Source organism: Prionailurus viverrinus, chromosome A1, assembly GCF_022837055.1.
Source record: "Prionailurus viverrinus isolate Anna chromosome A1, UM_Priviv_1.0, whole genome shotgun sequence".
NCBI lineage: Eukaryota > Metazoa > Chordata > Mammalia > Carnivora > Felidae > Prionailurus > Prionailurus viverrinus.
Window position 1 is genome coordinate 145,923,922 of NC_062561.1, and position 19,469 is coordinate 145,943,390.

Here is a 19,469-nt window from a genome sequence, read left to right on the forward strand (position 1 = left end):
CAGGGGATGAAAAAGACAAGACAAAGCCTCCTCCCTGAGAAAGCTCGCCAATCATTAGAGAAAACATTCCATTATAAAAATCTAATATACAGGAATATCAGGGAGGTACACAGAAGATGTTATCATAGCAAAGGGTGTACTTAACTCTCTGCAGTAGTTTTTTTTCTTTTTAGAAAAATGTATTTTTTAATTGAAGTATAACTGAAATATAATATATTAGTTTCAGGTGTGCAAAATGGTGATTTGACATTTATATACATTACAAAATGGTTACCATAAGTGTAGTTACTATCTGTCACCATACAAAGTTATTATAAAATTATTGACTATATTCACTATGTTATACTTTCTACAGAAGTATTTTCCTATATAATATATGATTATCTGCAAAAACAATTTTCATAAGGTATGAATAAAAACATTATTCTCCTATTGTTTTATTTACATAATATTACATGTTGTGTATCATTTTTTAAAAGTATCCTATCATGACAAACCTATAACATAATCCTTTCTAGATGTTATAAACATTCTCTTAGGTAAGAATACAAAAATCAGCATCATGTTATCAACAATCACAACTTAAGCCTACAATTTTATCTGAACATTTGAACAACTTAAAACCTCTCCAGTCTACCAGACTTACAGACTACTATATTCTGTTAACATTTATCGAACTATCTATTATTCGACAGACCCTAGGGAAAAACAAATCGAATACTGTGCTCTCCAAGAGCTCATTGTAATAATGTGATTTCATTACCACCACACTAAAGCAATGATATATTTTGGCTCTATCACTGCTTTAGGACAATTAAGGAATCTTCATTCATACCAGAGAACTAAAATTATAATCACTATATACATTTCTCATTAAGTTTAATAGTATATATTGATACTTTTCTTAGGAAATGAATGAAATTAGAAACGAATTGTTAAATAAAACAACTCTATGTTAATCTGAAGCACAAAAAACATCTAGTAAATATTAATTAATTCCACGTAAAAGCATTGCCTGTGATTTCAGAGTAAAACAGAAACATACTAATGGGGAGAAAAGAAAAGCTAGTTCAATAAACATTACAAGTTAGCATGTATTAGTTTTAATCATGTGAGGTGATGGCTTACTTTTAATGATAATATTGTAGCATCTAATAATAATTTTACAGCTCAGATAAACCTAGTTTTCACTCAGGATAAAAATTACAGTACCAAGTTAGTTATCTCCCAGTCATGTGGCAAAATAATGGCTCCATAGTAAAATCTCTATACCCTCTCATATGATAAATTCCTAATTATTAAACTTTCCTCCAGCATTTCTGATCTTATTTTCCACTCCCCTCTAGAAAATCAACAGGTAGACATAACTTCACACTATCTACCATAGCAGAGAAGAAACAGATTTGTTTGGAGATCATCACTGTATTTTCCTGCCATCAGTTCTCAAAGAGAAACCTTAGCAATACCCGTAAATACATTGGAAAATACTGTGTTTATTCCTTTCTAAAGTTAATTACCTTAACTATATTTTAATATCTTGCTATTTTAACATTTTTCAAAATTACAAATATAGAAAAAATACAAAATAAATGTATGGCATTTTTATGAAATATTATAAAGCAAGCACATGGTTATTATAAATTAATCATCACCATGGTCAGGCAAAATAGAATTTTGCCAAATATCTCAAAAGCCTTTTCCATGAGCCCCATCCCAATCATAACCTCTTCCCATTTCCCATATTCTAACTTGTATAATAATCATTTCCTTGTGTTTTCTCTTTGTCACCCAAAAGTGCATGCCTGTACACTATTTACTGTTGATTTCCAAATGTGTCATTATTTTACAAATAGCACTGCACATAGATGCTAAATATTTAATACGTTTTAAATATAAATCCAAGAAGATCAAGGTTTTACTCATCTTAAATGTTTTATTTTGTTTTCACTTTTTCTCACAGGAAGTATGAACAGGTAATTTTTTGAGGGAAAGGGTATGAACATTGCATCAATGATCACTTGGCAAAGAAAATAATACAGTGACAAAAATCCATATTCTAAAGAGGTCAAAAAACAACCCCCCCCCCAAAAAAAATATCAAAATAAAAGCCAAAAATGTTTCTGGGATAATAATTACCAAAAAAAGAGTTTATTAAAAGTTACACAATGGCCTAAAAGTTATATCTATTCAGTTTATAGATCATATGTACACATACATATGTATGTGTATATGTGTACATACAAAAAGCAAAAGTCTTTCATAAATGCCTACAGCATTTAAAAACACAGAACCACCTCAAATATGTGATATTTTACTAAATTAGTTATTTTCTAATTTCGAAGAGACATTGTAAGGTAGTCACTGAAAGGTAAAAGTTTCTCTGTTTTAAAATAAATTTCCCTAATATAAAATTAACTGTAAGTATTTGGAAAATACAGAAAGTATTTTGCATAATCCCAATATCAAAAGGTAATCATTTTTAACATTTTAGGCTATTTTTTAATTAAAAAGATTATTCATTATTCACCTCATTACACCTCTATCATTTCTTTTAAAAAAGTAGTCTATTTTTCATTATCCATTATCAATCGTATAAACAAAGACTATAAAGTAACAAGACTATTTTTTAAACATATGAGAATTTATGCATGCAAGTACTTTTTTATTCTAAAGATGAAGCTCTTGAACAAAATATTTTCAGAATGCTCCTTTGAGAGCTACCTTGAAAGGCAGTAGGTATACATATTAATTACTATTACAGAAATGGTCCCATCATGAACTCTAATAAAGAAATACAGAATTCTAGAATTTTGCCACAATTTTATTGTTTGTTCCTGTTTCCCATTTTCTTCCCCGAGTCTTTCAAATTTCTATATCTGCACATTAAACATGAATTGTGTTGATTATTTTCAGAAACTATCTACTATTAAGAAGTCAGGAAATCCTAGTCATGAAAATTACCATAAAATTATGCTACAAAAAAATGTATTTCTAAAAATCCAATTATAACATAAAATTATGTAAGTCAACCTCTTCACAAACCTTCATTTAAAAGACAATTTTGGAGACATATGATCACTGAAACTAAACTGGCTTAAAGGTATAATAAAAATGCTGCCTAAAATAAATCAAATCTCTTAAAATTAATACTTAAGATAAAATTAGAAAACATCTGATAAAGCATGTGCTAACATTCATAATGAATTATAAAATCCAAATACTTAATTTTTTTCTAAACTACATTTTTTAGGACCAAATTACATGCTAAGGGATTATTCTTCCTTGAAAATCTATTCTACTTTCAATTGTACTTCTAGCCAATGCTCATGCTCAAAAACTTTGGAATTTTAAGTGGGTTTCTAAAGCTAACAAGTGTGAATATTCTCTGAAATACTGAAAATGCCTCATGAATGCAAAATGAATAGGACAATGATGATGAGGATGATGATGAGGAAGAGGTGGAGGAGGAGGCTATGACAATGATGATTTATCTAATGCTTCTAAGACATGCTAAATTAGTTCAGTATTCCCTGTAAGATCTCTATGGTAAACAGTAGGATGCATTTTTCTATACAATGGAATTTTGAAAAATTATTTACATAATTAATTCCTTAAAATGTAGATTCACAAATATTATTGTCCTTTGGAGTAGAATACTGGCACTATCGAATGCCATCTAGTTGTCAAAATTATTGGGTATTTCAAAAATGTTTCCCATGAATGGCAGGTCAAAGCTAGACATGTCTTTTTGGTGTAGGAGATAGATGAGATGCAAGTATCCCACTCTAGCCAGATTCCTTATCATCATCCTGGTTGGATCTCTGCTCTACTTTCTGCCATAAATACTGTGTCCTAGATTCTGCCTTACCTGGATTTTCTCTACATTTTCTTTACATACAAAAGCATCCATTTCACTCACTCACCCAAGAGCTATTGTTTGGTACGGAGCAAGCTTTATGAACACAATCAATGCCAGATGAGGCAAGCGCAAGCAGTCACTTTAATCAGCTTAGTACACAGTTAAAGTATTACACAGTCCCTGCCAGATGCCCAAACTTTCCCTTCTCTTCAGCCTGCACACTGTTCCTAGTGCTACTTTTAGGGCTGTAATTCTCCTGGCTATTTGAACGTTTCAGTCTGAGACTGAAGTATGTCATTTGGAAGAACAAGTTCTTTTTCCCTTTTGAGTCCTGGTTTTGGTTTTTAAGGCTATTCACACAGAATTATGTCCCCCTTCTACCAAGTAAACAAATAACAAATAACCCTCTGGTTAAGTTTTAGGTAGTTACCATCAGATATCTCCTCAGGTTCCAGCCCCATTTCCACCTCCTCCAAGCTAAGGACATTGGGTTTCCTTTCTCCCAAACTCAAGATGTCCTTCCTTTATGGTCAATTCTACAAACTGTATTTCCCCAGACCCGTCACAATACTATCTTATTCTTAAATGCAATTTTTCCCTAAAAAAAAAATTTTGTTTTTCCCACCTCCTATTTTCTACAATTCTACTTCCTAATACCATCAACTCTCTAAAATCACATTTGCAGTTATTCTAACAAAATTCTCAATATACATCACTTAGCCAGGGACAATCTACTGTCCTCCACTCAGAATTAAAAAATTAAAAAAAGTTTTAAAAATCACATTTTCATTTTTGCATAGCATCTTTTGCTGTTTCCCTTAATTCACAATAAGTTTTAGTTGTAGAAATTAATTCAGTATAAAGGATAGTTTTGATATGTAACCGAAAGGTATAAAAAAGAAGAAAATAGTATCTTTATGTATTTTTTAAATCTTATGTGCAAAAGAGAAACTTATCATTTGTAGTATTCTCATGACTCCTTTTGTAGAATAAAGAATTACTACTTCATTTTTATAAATCTGAAATTTCACAAATCAGGCATGCTTAAAGGTAAAAAAATACGTTTAACAACTTGGAATTAAGACTAACCTTGTATCTTAAGCTTTTCATCAAGACAGACACTCATTTGTATTTCGCTTTAAAGTTATAACTCTAATTTTTAAGAAAAAAATAACACCCAGTTTCTTAAAACCAAAGAAAAAGAATAGATGGTCCAATGAATTTTTCAAGAGTAGTGGTTAAAAAGAAAACTAACAATATAACTTAGTTCAATTAAACATTAACTCACATAATCATGGAAGGCTTTTGCTTCACTTGAATGCTCACATGTTTCCCGTCTTTCTGGAGCTGCACAGTAGAGATCCCAAAATACACTAAAAAAGTAATTATGGTAACATTAAGAAAAGCAGATAACACCAAATGAGAGATCAAAATTCCAAAAATAGAAGACATGTATTACTCTTTATACAAAATGTGTTTTCTTCTTCAGGACAAATGTTTCTATGAAAGATTTAAATCAAGCAGGGTTCTTCCTGCAATAACATCTTTCAGAAATAGCTATGTTTCAGAAATGCTAAGATTTTTTTCTAAAAAAAAATTAAAACATCTTTTAAACTGTCATTTTAAATTATCTGTTTATATAGCTTAAACCCATGATTGAAATAATTACAATGCCTTTCACAGCTTCCCCATAAAAAAAAAAAAAAAACAGTAAATAATATCCTAATTTAATCATTAAGGAATAAAGTGACACATTATTTTTTTTCAAGGTAATTTTGTTTTCCAATTACCAGGCCAATATCCTGACCATTTAATCACACTGTTCAAACAAATACATTTTCCTAAAATATTCTCTTTTTCGTCCTTGCAATTACCAAAATAGGTTAGTAATTTTGAAAATTCAAAAAATCCATGGTCTCTTTTTTCCCCTCCTATTCAAAAACAATGGGAATAAGTAAGGTGGAACCGGTTGGGAAAAATAATTATACTGCTTACAAAATTATGTCTCTGATCATCCTTCCATCGAAATTAACAATGAGCATGAGCAAAGGATTCAAATTCAGGAAAGCAAATATCTAGAAACACTGGCAACAAAGGCAATTATACTGATCAACAGAAATCTTTTTTTATTATACATTTCCCACTCTACAGAAATGGAAAATAGACTAATCAATTGGTTAAGAGCACAGGTTTTGGAACAGGACACTTCTCAGAAGCCAGCTCTGTAAATTAATTACTAGCTCAAATTGCTTAAACAGATCAGAAACACAATTTCCTCCTTTCTATTAAGAGGATTGTTTCTATAAAATGGGATTGTTGAGAAAATTAAATTATATAACATAAATCCAGCATCTGACAGAGTAAGCATATTATCAATAATATAATCAACACTATGATTAGCTTGCATTAAAGTTTAAAATGCATACATATTGTTAGGACTATCAACAATAGCTAAAGTATGGAAAGAGCCCAAATGTCCATCGATGGATGAATGGATAAAGAAGATATGGTATATATATACAATGGAGTATGACTCGGCAATCAAAAACAATGAAATCTTGCTGTTCGCAACTATGTGGATGGAACTAGAGGGTATTATGTTAAATGAAATTAGTCAGTCAGAGAAAGACAAATATATGACTTCACTCATAAGAGGACTTTAAGATACAAAACAGATGAACATAAGGGAAGGGAAGCAAAAATAATATAAAAACAGGGAGGGGGACAAAAACACAAGAGACTCTTAAATATGGAAAACAAACAGAGGGTTACTGGAGGGGTTGTGGGATGGATTAAATGGGTAAGGGGCATTCAGGAATCTACTCCTGAAATCATTGTTGCCGCTACATGCTAACTTAGATATAAATTTTAAAAAATAATTAAATAAAAATTAAAAAAAGAAAAAAGAACATAGATGGTTAAGTATTGGCATAAAAAAAAAAAAAAAGATAAATTAAACCTGGCCTCTTTGGTTTGACCCTTGGAGACTCAGCCTGAATCTCTCTCTCCACAGCTAGGAGAAAACATTCTGTAGGCCTTATAACACAACTAGTTCAGTAAAATAAGATTATCTTCAACAGTAAAAAATATGAATGATTGAGTACTGCCATTTAATTTCCTTTGAAGTTTCCACAATAAGCAAGGAAAATAAGGAAAACAATAACGCAATTAAAAGTTGCACTTGGTCTTCTTTTGGGACAAAAAGTATACAAATTATAGATATACAAAGATACAGGTAAAAGTTTTCTGCCTATATCAAGTGTGTTATGAGTTATAGTATATTGTCCCTTTTGGGACAAAAAGTATACAAATTATAGATATACAAAGATACAGGTAAAAGCTTTCTGCCTATATCAAGTGTGTTATGAGTTATAGTATATTGTAATTATTATTTCTAATGTTCATGTTATTAAGTAACTTCAAAGCTCTTAAAAAACAAAATTATAATGGTCGTCTTTAAATTGTATTTAAACAGAAAATACTATGTGCAATATTATGACAAACATCTTAATATCTCTTCTTATTCACTAATTTCCTAGCAAATGCTGTAAGAACCCTCTTGGAAATTATTACATTTTTACTTTTAAAATGTTGTCTTAGAAAATGGACTGGAAAAAAACTAATAATTTCTTATCAGACTATGTCCTAAAAGTTATTAAATAACGATCAATAAATAATTATTTATACACATATTATTAAATTAAATATTTACCTTGGAACAGTAACACTGCTCTATTTCTATTTTTAAGTTTCCCTTTATGGATTTAATGTAAGGTTAAAAGTTTACAAGATCAAGATGAGGGATAATAAAACAACTTACTAAAATGAGATAACTTTTTATATGGTATTTTTCTGACAATAATACATTACCCATACATGATCTCCTTGAATAAAGTTAAAGAAATACACCCTTTGAAGACATTTACCAAAGGGAGAAATACACAGTTCTACAATAATAATTACAGATATTAATACTCCACTCTCAATACTGGATAAAACAACCAGACAAAAGATAAACAAGGAAACAGAAATTAAACAACACAGTAAAGTAACTAGATTTAACAGACATATGCAGAACACTCCACCCATCAACAACAGCATATACCTTTCTCTCAAGTGCACATGGGACATTTTCCAGAATAGGCCATATGTTAAAGCACACATTAAGTCTCAGTAGATTTGAAAAGATAGATATCACACAAAGTATCTTCTCTGACCACAATGGGATGAAGTTAGAGATCAGTAACAGGAGGAAAGGGGCGCCTGGGTGGCTCAGTTGGTTAAGCATCCAACTCTTGATTTCGGCTCAGGTTATGATCACATGCTTTCTAAGTCAAGCCCCATGTCAGGCTCTGTGCTGTCAGTGCAGAGCCTGATTGGGAGTCTCCCTCTCCCTTTCTCTCTGCCCCTGCCCTGCTCACACACACACACATTCTCTCTCACAACAAATAAACTTTAAAAAAAGGGAGAGAGACATAGAAGACTCAAATTACTAAAGACACCATCAACAAAATATCTGCTAGAACTAAATAAATGGATTCAGTAAAGTTGCTGGATATAAAATCAATACATAAAAATCAGCTGTGTTTCTATAAAGTAGCAATGAACTATCAGGCAGCAAAATTAAGAAAATAATTCCATTCACAATTGTATCAAAAAAAGTAGGGGCGCCTGGGTGGCGCAGTCGGTTAAGCGTCAGACTTCAGCCAGGTCACGATCTCGCGGTCCGTGAGTTCGAGCCCCGCATCGGGCTCTGGGCTGATGGCTCAGAGCCTGGAGCCTGTTTCCGATTCTGTGTCTCCCTCACTCTCTGCCCCTCCCCCGTTCATGCTCTGTCTCTCTCTGTCCCAAAAATAAATAAACGTTGAAAAAAAAAAATTAAAAAAAAAAAAAAGTAACACACCCAGGAATAAATTTAACCATATGATCTAGCAATTCTACTTCTGGGTTTATACCCACAAGAACTGAAAGCACAGGGTGCTGGGTGGCTCAGCGGGTTAAGCATTGGAATATTGGTTTTGGCTCAGGTCTTGATCTCATGGGATTGTGGGATCCAGCCTCCTGCCCTGCTCCCCGTCAGGGTCTGCGCTAATAGCACAGAGCCAGCTTGGGATTCTTGCTCTTCCTCTTCATTTTTTTTTTTAAGTTTATTTATTTTCTTAGAACAATCTGGGGAGGGGCAGAAAGAGAGAGAGAGAGAGAGAGAGAGAGAGAGAGAGAGAGAGAATACCAAGCAGGATGCACACTGCCAGTATGGAGTGTAATGTGGAGCTCAAACTCACAAACCAGGAGATAATGACCTGAGTCTAAATCTAGAGTCAGAGGCTTAACTGACTGAGCCACCCTGGTGCCTCTTTCTCTCTCCCTCTTTCTGCCTCTCCCCTTCTCTCTCTCAAAATAAATAAATAAAAATAAAAACTTAGAAAAAAATTGAAAGCAGGGGCGCCTGAGTGGCTCTGTTGGTTAAGTGGCTGACTTTGGCTCAAGTCATGATCTCACAGTTTGTGGTGGAGCTCAGAGCCTGGAGCCTACTTCGGATTCTGTGTCTTCCTCTCTGTCTCTGCCCCTCCCCAACTTGTGCTCTGTCGTTCTCTCTCAAAAATAAATAAAATGTTAAAAAAATTTTTTTAATTGAAAGCAGAGTCTCAAAGAGATAATTATACACATAGGTTCATAGCAGCATTACTCACAATAGCTAAAATATGGAAACAACCCAGGTGCCCATTGATGGTTAAGTAGACATACTATATAAATACAATGGAAAATTACTCAGCCTTTAAAAGGAAGGAAATTCTAACATATGCTACAATACAGATGAACCACAAGGACACTGCGCTAAGTGAAGCTAGTCTCTAAAAGACAAATACTACATGATTTTCTTATATGAGGTACTTACAGTAGCCAAAAATCATAAAGAAAGAAAGCAGAATGGTGGTTGACAGGGGATGGAAGAGTGGGGAATGAATGGAGAGTTATTGTTTAATGGATATAGAGTTTCAATTTCACAAAATAAAAGAGTTATGGAGATAGATAGGTGAAGACTACACATTATGAATATATTTAATACCACTGAACTGTACACTTAAAAATGGTTAAGATGATGAATTTTATGTTTTGTGTATTTTGCCACAATTTGAAAAAAATGAGGAAAAAAAAGTATCCTGGCCAGCCCTGTTTTAGGTACCATTTTACAGTGACTAAAACAAATATTAATTATTTCTGTGTATTCGCAATCTCTATTCCATCACTTCAAAGACCATACAGCTAAGGAGACAAACAGAAACCTATGAGATACCAATAATAAAGAATACTCATCATAAAAATAAGGTAAATTTTCAATTTATAAACCCTATTCATTAGGAGTTTCATAATTAAAGTAAAATATGTTACAAAATTCTAAGTATAAAACGAATTTAAAAATTAAATACAAATTTATTTTTAGTGTTATGATATTCATGTTAAACACATTTCATCTATTTTATAAGTATTTATATGTTCTTACCTAAGAAGTCATCACAAATGGGAAAGATATTTCAAAAGTTTACCTTTTCTAGAAAATCCAACCCATGTTTTGCACTAGTTTATCTGATTCATAGAGTATATTGTGACTGCTACAATATCATTGCAATATTTGAGAAGAATTAGTTATAATCATAACAACAACAACAAAGCTGCATGATGATCAAAATGCGAGTTCACATTCTGCAATTATTCCATGCTTGGTTTTGTGGGACAGTAGACAAATCACTTACCTAATTTAGAAAATAACAAGCTTGAAATGAGAAGACCTCTATAAACCCTTCATAAATTAACATTTTAAACTATGATTTTCTCCTATTAATATTTCAAGTGTATATTAACTCATAATCTATGCAATACGCTATGTCATATGCTTCACAGAGGAAAAAAGAAGATATAAAATTCATGGCATATATGTGACCGTGGATCCAAAACTAGTGATGAGCTGAATTGAAAATTGAGACTCAATTTCCTAAAGCACCCAAATACAACCCAATGTGGAAGTTACTTCTCATATATTATTAAAATTTTACAATACTCTGGGCAAAGACTTTTGGCTGATATTATAATATGACATTTACCATATGAAAATGTGGACGTATGTCCTAGAGGAAAAATTAGGCTTTTTAAGTAGGTAAGAGTCATAGCAATACTTGATTTGTTCTTAGCTGGAGGAATTTCATTAATTACTTTAGCAAGCTTTTCTGATGACCCACAGAACTGGTTCCTTGTTTCCCATGAGGGCCAAGGGTAGAAAATTCTGGACTTCTATAGACACAGACTTCCCTTAACGATCATAAATGCTAGCGGCTAAGGAGCTTTTCAAATCTTTACAGATCATCTACTAAGCTGGACATGAAAATATTATCCTTGAAATGCGGTGGATTCATCATCATGAGTAATGGTTGAGATTTACACAGTCTCTTTGTTCCTATGCAGAAACAAGTGAAAAATAAGTATTTTACAAATGAAGAGGTTAGAGACCAACTACAGGAATCAAAACCTGCAAAGTATTAAAATCTTTGTTCTTGTACCATTTGTAATTATTAAAATTTCCCCCACATAAATCAAAGGAAAACATAAGATTTCCAAGTTGAGGATTCTTCAACACTAATACATTAACTGTTTTTCTTCTATTCTGAGGATGTGAGTGGAGATGACTTCACTAGCTGTCAATATCTCTAAGGTATAAGGAATGCAAAATGGTTCTCAGAAAAGTCTACAAGGGTGAATAATAATGTCAGAAGTGTCCAGAAGATGGGATGCTAACATAATTATATAACCTTAATCCACTGGCCACATTCGGGACTACCTGAAAATAAAAATTAAAAGAAGAAAAGAACACAGGGGAAATTTTTTTTTTCTAAGGAGCATGCCATGTTACTTTAATTTCAAATTGTTAATAGCTAAGGAAGTTATTTCTCTTTGACCCAAAAATGTATTTTAAATGACTTTTAGATCCTCATAATCTATACTGAAGAAAACTATTCATAACACTAAAGAGGGTTTTATGTAAAATATACATGTACCTGCTAATCATCTTAGATGAAGAGCATGAAGACATACATGCAATGTCTTATTCCAAAGCATTATTTAATAGTTTACAAAACACAAGAATTACATTTTGTCCCACTACCATCATTCTCACAATACTCTTGGGTTAATTACAAATTAATAATTTAAAGTATCATTAAAATAGCTTATATGCTAAATTCAAGCATCATATATTAAGCATCATACATTCAGCATTTAATCCTCCCATTATTATGCCTGTTTTATCAATGAGGGAGCCAAAGCTTAAAAAGGTTAAATAATTTGCCTAGGGGTCACACAGTTGGTTAGTGGCAGAGCTGGGCTTGAACTTTTTCATTCTTACATTATTTTACCTCTAATGTGAGTATGGTATGAAGAGTTTTCATTTCAAGATGGCTCATGCTGATTATGGGCAAGTTTATGCAGCTCTGGCAGGCCAAGCAGCATCAGCTGTTACAAGTGTAGTAGATACCTGTCCTAGATAAGACAGCAAACACTTTGTTATCCTACCTTTGACTCTCATACTCCAACTCATTTCCTGAGTATCCTATGGCAACCACCCCCTCACCCTACATGCAGCTGCCAGTGATGTACAGATGCCTCAATATAGACCAGACTCAGAAGAGACAACTTTTCTGAGTCCCATTATGTACTGTCTAGAATTAGCCACTCAGGATGTTCAAAAGGGAACTGTAATTAATGTCTTATTAATAGTGGGCCACTAAATTCTGCTCTGTGTTTAAGAAATATCATCTGTTACTGAGATGAGCACTGGTTACAATTCAGGAAATTTCAGCTCTAATTCTAAATCTGACCTTGAGAAAATAGCTTCCTTCCATTAGCTTCTTTATGTAAAAAGAGAGAAAACAGTATCTGTTAATGTATTTTACAGGCTTTTGTACAGATACAAGAGATGGTATATGCAAAAGTACTTTTAAAAGAAGAATAAAGGGGGGCGCCTGGGTGGCTCAGTCGGTTGAGCGTCTGACTTCAGCTCAGGTCACGATCTCGCGGTCCGTGAGTTCGAGCCCCACGTGGGGCTCTGGGCTGATGGCTCAGAGCCTGGAGCCTGTTTCCGATTCTGTGTCTCCCTCTCGCTCTGCCCCTCCCCCGTTCATGCTCTGTCTCTCTCTGTCCCAAAAATAAAAATAAACGTTGAAAAAAAAAATTAAAAAAAAATTAAAAAAAAAAAGAATAAAGGTACTAAAAATATATATATATTCTAGAAAAGTCTCAAAACTAGTATGGCAAGAAAAGAAGTTTTCCTATTAACAGAGTAAAATTTGCCTCAGTTTCCTTTCTAATCCTTTGTTTTTAGTGGAAAATTCCATCATTTATTTATAGTATCTTTTCGCCACCAAATTTTCCTATTTTTTTACATTTTTTTTTGCTCCCAGGAACATTTTGCTATTTCTTTTTAGCCTAATCACCTCTGTTTTATTTCTCTCTTGTAATACTTTTTACTCCCTTCTCACCATGATTATACTCCTATTTTAGTTGTCACCTGCACTATCTTATATTGCTGTTTAACTTTTTTTCTTTTTTTAGTTTTTATTTAAATTCCAGCTAGTTACCACACAGTGTAATACTAATTTCAGGTGTATAATATAGTGATTCAACACTTCCATACAACACCCAGTGCTCATCACAAGTGCCCTCCTTTATCCCCATCATCTATTTCACCCATCCCCCTACCCTATGTTAACTCAATTCAAAAAGTTATGCCATGCCTATTACAGGAGAGACATGTAACATGAGTAAGAATTAGTCTGCCAATGATAATTATTATACCATTCAGGTGACCAGTTGACTAATTCAAGCTACTGTTTTTACATGGGTACTTGGTTATTCCTAGCTATACCTGATATTCATCCATTAGACTCTAAAATCATTAGAGTGTTAGCATACTGTTAAGATTTGACTTCTTACTCCCAGGTGAAAGAAACTGAGTTCTCATGATAATCTTAGCTATTTGTTTATTTTCTCTGTGATATCATATATAATTATTTCAGTATATAAATACATGGAAACAAAGTTATTTCAAAAGGTGTTTTATATATAAAATTAAATAAGAATAAAGCATACTTCCTGCCATTAAAACATTAAATAAGAAGACTTAAATTTAAATTACACAAATTGAGGAGGTCCTGGGTGGCTCAGTTGGCTGAGCTGGCTGAGCATCCCATTCCTGATTTGGGCTCAGGTCATTGATTCCAGGGCTGTGGGTTGAAGCCCAGAGTCAGGCTCCAAGCTCAGCTCAGGGGAGATTCATTCATTCATTCATTCATTCTCTCTCTCTCTCTCTCTCTCTCTCTCTCTCTCTCTCCCCCCCTCCCCCTGCCAGCATTCACACTCTCTCTCTAAAATAAAATAAAAAGTCAGTATTTTAAAAAGTAAATAAATAAATTATACACATTGACAAGGCTATTGGGGCACCTGGGTGACGCGGTCAGTTAAGAGACCGACTCTTGGTATCAGCTCAGGTCATGATCTCATGGTTCACGGGTTAGATGCCCACATCTTTCTCCACACTGACAGCGTAGAGCCTGCTTGGGATTCTCTCTCTCTCTCTCTCTCTCTCTCTCTCTCTCTCTCTGCCCCTCCCCTGTTTGCTCTCCCCGTCTCTCTCTCAAAATAAATAAATAAACTTAAAATAAAAAAATAAATTTAAAAACTAAAATGTTAGGTCGTGTTCTCTTGTTAATCTGGAAACTACATATGCCACCACACACTTCGGCTACTCTCAGTAACCCTCGAGGTAGAAAAATAAATTACAGAAGCTTTCTGAATTTCTTTCACCACTTTACCAAAACTATTTTCCTCAAGACCACCAAAATTCTCCTTACTTCTCAATTCAGGAAAATCTTTATGTCCTCTTACTTACAATTGTTATAAACTTTAATCTCTGCCTTAAATGCCTTTCCTGGTTCCCATGCATTATTCTCTCCTGATTACCCTTCTCCCTCTCCAATTATTTTCCTTTGAGGCTGCTCTTCATCCACCCAGGCTTAAATGTTGACTTTCCTCAGGGTTCTAACCCCAGGTGCTGTCTCACTGGTTACACTGGGCAGTTGAATCTGTAAGCACTTTTCACCTTCAGTATGGTCTGTGCTCATTATTTCCAAACCATTATGGACTTGTCTCTGAGCTATACACCCAGACCTCTGACCTTGTGTTAGGGCATCACTATCTGAGTGTCACAGAGGCATGTCAAAATTTAACCTGTACAACATAAATTATGGCATTTTTTCCCCAAAGCCTGCTGCTCTTTCTATATTTCCTCTTTCAGTCAATGATATCACTGTTCATCCCACCATCCAAATCTAAAACCTAGGAAACTCATCCTTCACATGCCAACTATTCTACTCATTGTTTCCTATCTGGGATCAATCACCTATCACCTTTCAACTGGATAATTAAGCTTGCCTTGTAACTAGACTCCATCTCTGTTCTCAACCCTCTTCAATCCATCTCTGTTGATGCCAAGTGAATGTCTAAAAGGACAAATCTAATCATGTCATATACCATGTTTAGAATCTTTGAGTTTTAATCCAAAATCCTTGATGTACTCTAGGACTTTATCATTTGGCCACTGCCTTTGTCTTCATCCATTTATTCTATTGCTTCATAGTACTGCACTTGCAATTCAACTGATCCAAGCTACCAGTCATGTCGTGGATTCACAATCATTCCTTTTGAGGCTTCATTCTAACTATTCCTTGCCCAAAATATCGTTCCTTCACTTAACTTCCAGCTCAGCTCAGATTTTCTTCTATAAAGCCTTTCCTAAATCTCGCAACTAAAGTAAGCATTCCCCCTGAATTGCTACTGTAACTAATCTATACCTCAGTTATAATACTATTAATTGTTTATCTCTCCTATACTTATTTCCTTGAGGGCAGCATAGTTTTACACTTTGTAAATATTTGATGAAGAGGCTTAAACAACAGGACAACTCCACTTTCAAATATTCTATAAAAATACAGAAGTGAGAAGAAGTCATAAAATTGCAACTGGTCCATCCAACAGGGACCTTGCATTTGACCAAATTAGCAAGCAGTAAGTTTTAGAAGAATACCTATTATCTTAATCGTCTTGAATTCAACAGCAGTAACTGCTTTCCTGGCTTAAAAAATATATATATATTAGTACAGCCCTGAGTCCCTAACCTAGAGCATATATAATAAAGCACAGCTCTAAGGAGTTAAGGATAGGGCTCCTGGGTGGCTCAGTTAGTTCAGCATCCAACTTTGGCTCAGGTCGTGATCTCACGGTTCATGAGTTTGGGCCACATGTCGGGCTCTGTGCTGACAGCTCAGAGCTCAGAGCCTGGAGCCTTCTTCAGATTCTGTGTCCCCCTCTCTCTCTGTCCCTCCCCTGCTTGTACTGTGTCTCTCCCTCTTTCTCAAAAGTAAATAAACATTAAAAAACTTTAAAAAAAAAACAAAACTAAAAATATTCTTACTGTAATACCTAGCAATCATGGTTCTTGGTATTTACCCAAAGAAATTTAAAATTTATGTCCACATAAAAACCTATACATGGATGTTCATAACTGCTTTATTCATAATTGCAAAAACTTGGAAGCAACCAAAATGTCCTTCAGTAGGTAAACAAACCATGGTACCACCAGACAATGGAATATAATTCAGCACTAAAAAGAAATGAGCTGTCAAGCCATGAAGAGACACAGAAAAACTTTAAATGCATTTTGCTAAGTGAAAGAAGCCAATATGAAAAGGCTACATACTGTATGACTCCACCTAAAAGAATCCAGAAAATGCAAAACTATGGAGACAGTAAAAGGATCAGTGGTGGCCAGGGGGGCCAGAGTTGGAGAGATGAAAAGGCAAAGCACAGAGGATTTTTAGGGCAGTGAAAATACTCTGTATGATGCTGTAATGATGGACCATGTCATTATACATTGTGTTCAAACCCACAGAAAAGTGGTGCCTGGGTGGCTCAGTTGGTTAAGCATCCGACCTCAGCTCAGGTCATGATCTCGCAGTTTGTGAGTTCAAGCCCCGCATTGGGTTCTGTGCTGACAGCTCAGAGCCTGAAGCCTGCTTCGGGTTCTGTGTCTCGCCCTCTCTCTTGCCCTTCCCTGCTCATGCTCTGTCTCTGTCTCTCAGTAATAAATAAATGTTAAAAAAAATTTTTTTTTAAACACAGAATGTACAACACCAAGAACTATAATGTAAACTGTGGACTTTGGGTAGTTATAAATGTATCAATGTAGGTTCATCAACTATAACAAATGTACCACTTTGATGGGGGATGTTAATATGGGGGAGGTTATACCTATGTCGGGGTAGAAGGTATATGGGAAATATCTGTACCTTCCTGTCAACTATGTTGTGAACTACTAAAAACTGCTCTTAAAAAAAAAAAAAAAATAAGTCCTATCAAAAAAAAGTGGGGGGAGGGGAAGGAAAATCAAAAAGACCTCTGAAACAGTCAACAACAACAAAAAAAGATCAAGCATCTGCTGGATTTAAGGCCCACAGTCATGGCTGGTTACACACAAAGATCAAGAAAGCTTAGGATCTGGGCAGCTTTCGGAAGGAGAGGATCCACAGCTTTGCATCAGTTCTCAGAGGATCCCATAATCTCAAAATCATTTAGAACCACTTATTTACGAAGATGAAATAGGGACCTCAAAGGGTACATTAGTAGCTTAAGGGAGGACATTTTTAAAAACTGAAAATACTGTACCTATATATTTTGCATGTGCTAGATTTAAACCGAATAAATATACTCTAAAAAAAATATGTGTCCATTTATCATTTCTTTGATATCTCCAACTATGCATAAATTAGAATTAGTTAAATACCAAAACCACACAAGAAGAGCTTCCCTGAATCTAAAAGCCCAAGAAAAAGGAAGAGCAATGGCAGATTTAAGAGCTGTATCTTCTGACAGTTAAGACCAAAAAAGCTAAAGGTAATATCAACTGTCAACTGTATGAAAACAGGTTACATTCATAAGAAATGGAGCAAATGAGAAACAGGTGCAAGAAATAAAATTAATTCTTTAATGGAAATTTTTCAAAATCCTCACTCAGCCTACTAATCCGATAGACACAGACTCCTAAAATGGTTTCTTAGGCTACCTTGTAGACCTAATTGGAAACATAAAAAATAGAAGGTGTCAACAGGTGAGGGGACTCAATTACATTCAGCAAACAGCTAAATATTTACAATCTAGATCTAGCTATCATAAATGCATACTATGTAAAATGAAAAGTTGACTTTTGTAATATTATACATTATAAGAGCTCAGTCTTAATCTCCAGGAAAACAGCACAATGATAGCACTTAACTGCAACAAACCGTTGTTCCAAATACAGGAACAACTCTAAGCCAAAGGACCGCACCTGTTTCTGCTATACATATGTGAGACAAACAAGGGAAACCCAAAACCACAACTGATCAAGTGCATTTCCATTCACCACAAAACTTCTAGTAAGGCATGCTTTCAGGAGCGACGTTTAAAAGGTGTACCAAGGATACCATGTGCATGACACTAGAAGACAGCTTTTGTTTTTTTCTTTTAAATAACTGAACCACTGAACAGGAAATGCTTCTTTTTTTTTTTTAAAGTGTATTTGTTTATTTTGAGAGAGAGAGAGAGAGCACAAGCAGGTGAGGGGCAGAGAGGAGAGACAGAATCCCAAGCAGGCTCCAAGTGCACCATCAGCACAGAGCCCCATGTGGGGCTCGATCCCACAAACTGAGAGATCATGACCTAAGCCGAAATCAAGAGTTGGAAGCTTAACCAATTGAGTCATCCAGGTGCCCCTCAAGAGGAAATACTTCTAATTGAAGAAGTGCAAACAAACAAACAGCCTAACTTGTCCATGAAGACACCTGAAGTACCAATGCTGCTGCAGAAAAATCACATATCTGGACATACTAGTACTACAATGAAATTGATAAGCTCTGGTATCAACTGGGTCTTCAGGGAAGTCTGAGAGTCTTTTTTGTGTTCCTACACAGTTCTATCCCTGAGTCTATATTGCACTAATTCAGTTTTTTTTTGGACTTTTCCTCATTGTCCTAAAAATACACCACCACTTCCACCTTCAGTATCCCCAGCTTAGATGTGCTTATGTGGGTGGGACCCTCATGATGACCTTGTGCCCTTATAAGAAGAGACACCAGAGAGCTCTCTCTCTCTTTGCCATGGGAAGACACAGTAAAAAGGCCAGCATCCAAAAGCCAGGAAGAGAGACCTCGCCAGAAAGAAATCATTCTAACAGCCTCATCTTGGATGTCCAAGCTCTAGAAATGTGAGAAAATAAATTTCTGTTTTTTAAGCCAAGAAGTCTATGGTAATTTATTATGGCAGCCCACGGGGTGCCTGGGTGGCTCAGTCGGTTAAGCTGCCGACTTCAGCTCAGGTCATGATCTCGCAGTCCGTGAGTTCGAGCCCCGTGTTGGGCTCTGTGCTGACAGCTCAGACCCTGGAGCCTGTTTCAGATTCTGTGTCTCCCTCTCTCTGACCCTCCCCCGTTCAGGCTTTGTCTCTCCCTGTCTCAAAAATATATAAATGTTAA

The 19,469-nt window shown here is 34.7% G+C and overlaps 1 protein-coding gene across 4 annotated transcripts in view; it reads right to left on the minus strand.

The window, feature by feature from the left end:
• The window catches only part of SSBP2 (single stranded DNA binding protein 2), a 323,509-nt gene that overhangs the window by 201,132 nt on the left and 102,908 nt on the right, over positions 1-19,469 (minus strand). For 2 of the 4 annotated variants that reach the window (XM_047861088.1, XM_047861094.1), the window contains exons 3-4: positions 12,265-12,388; positions 5,148-5,232 (exon numbers count right to left, since the gene is read on the minus strand). Coding sequence is in view for 2 of the 4 variants with exons in the window: in XM_047861083.1 (XP_047717039.1) it covers positions 5,148-5,232 (85 nt within the window). In the remaining 2 variants the exon portion in view is untranslated. The remainder of the gene's footprint in view (positions 1-5,147; positions 5,233-12,264; positions 12,389-19,469) is intronic. The other 2 variants (XM_047861083.1, XM_047861074.1) reach the window with 1 other exon arrangement.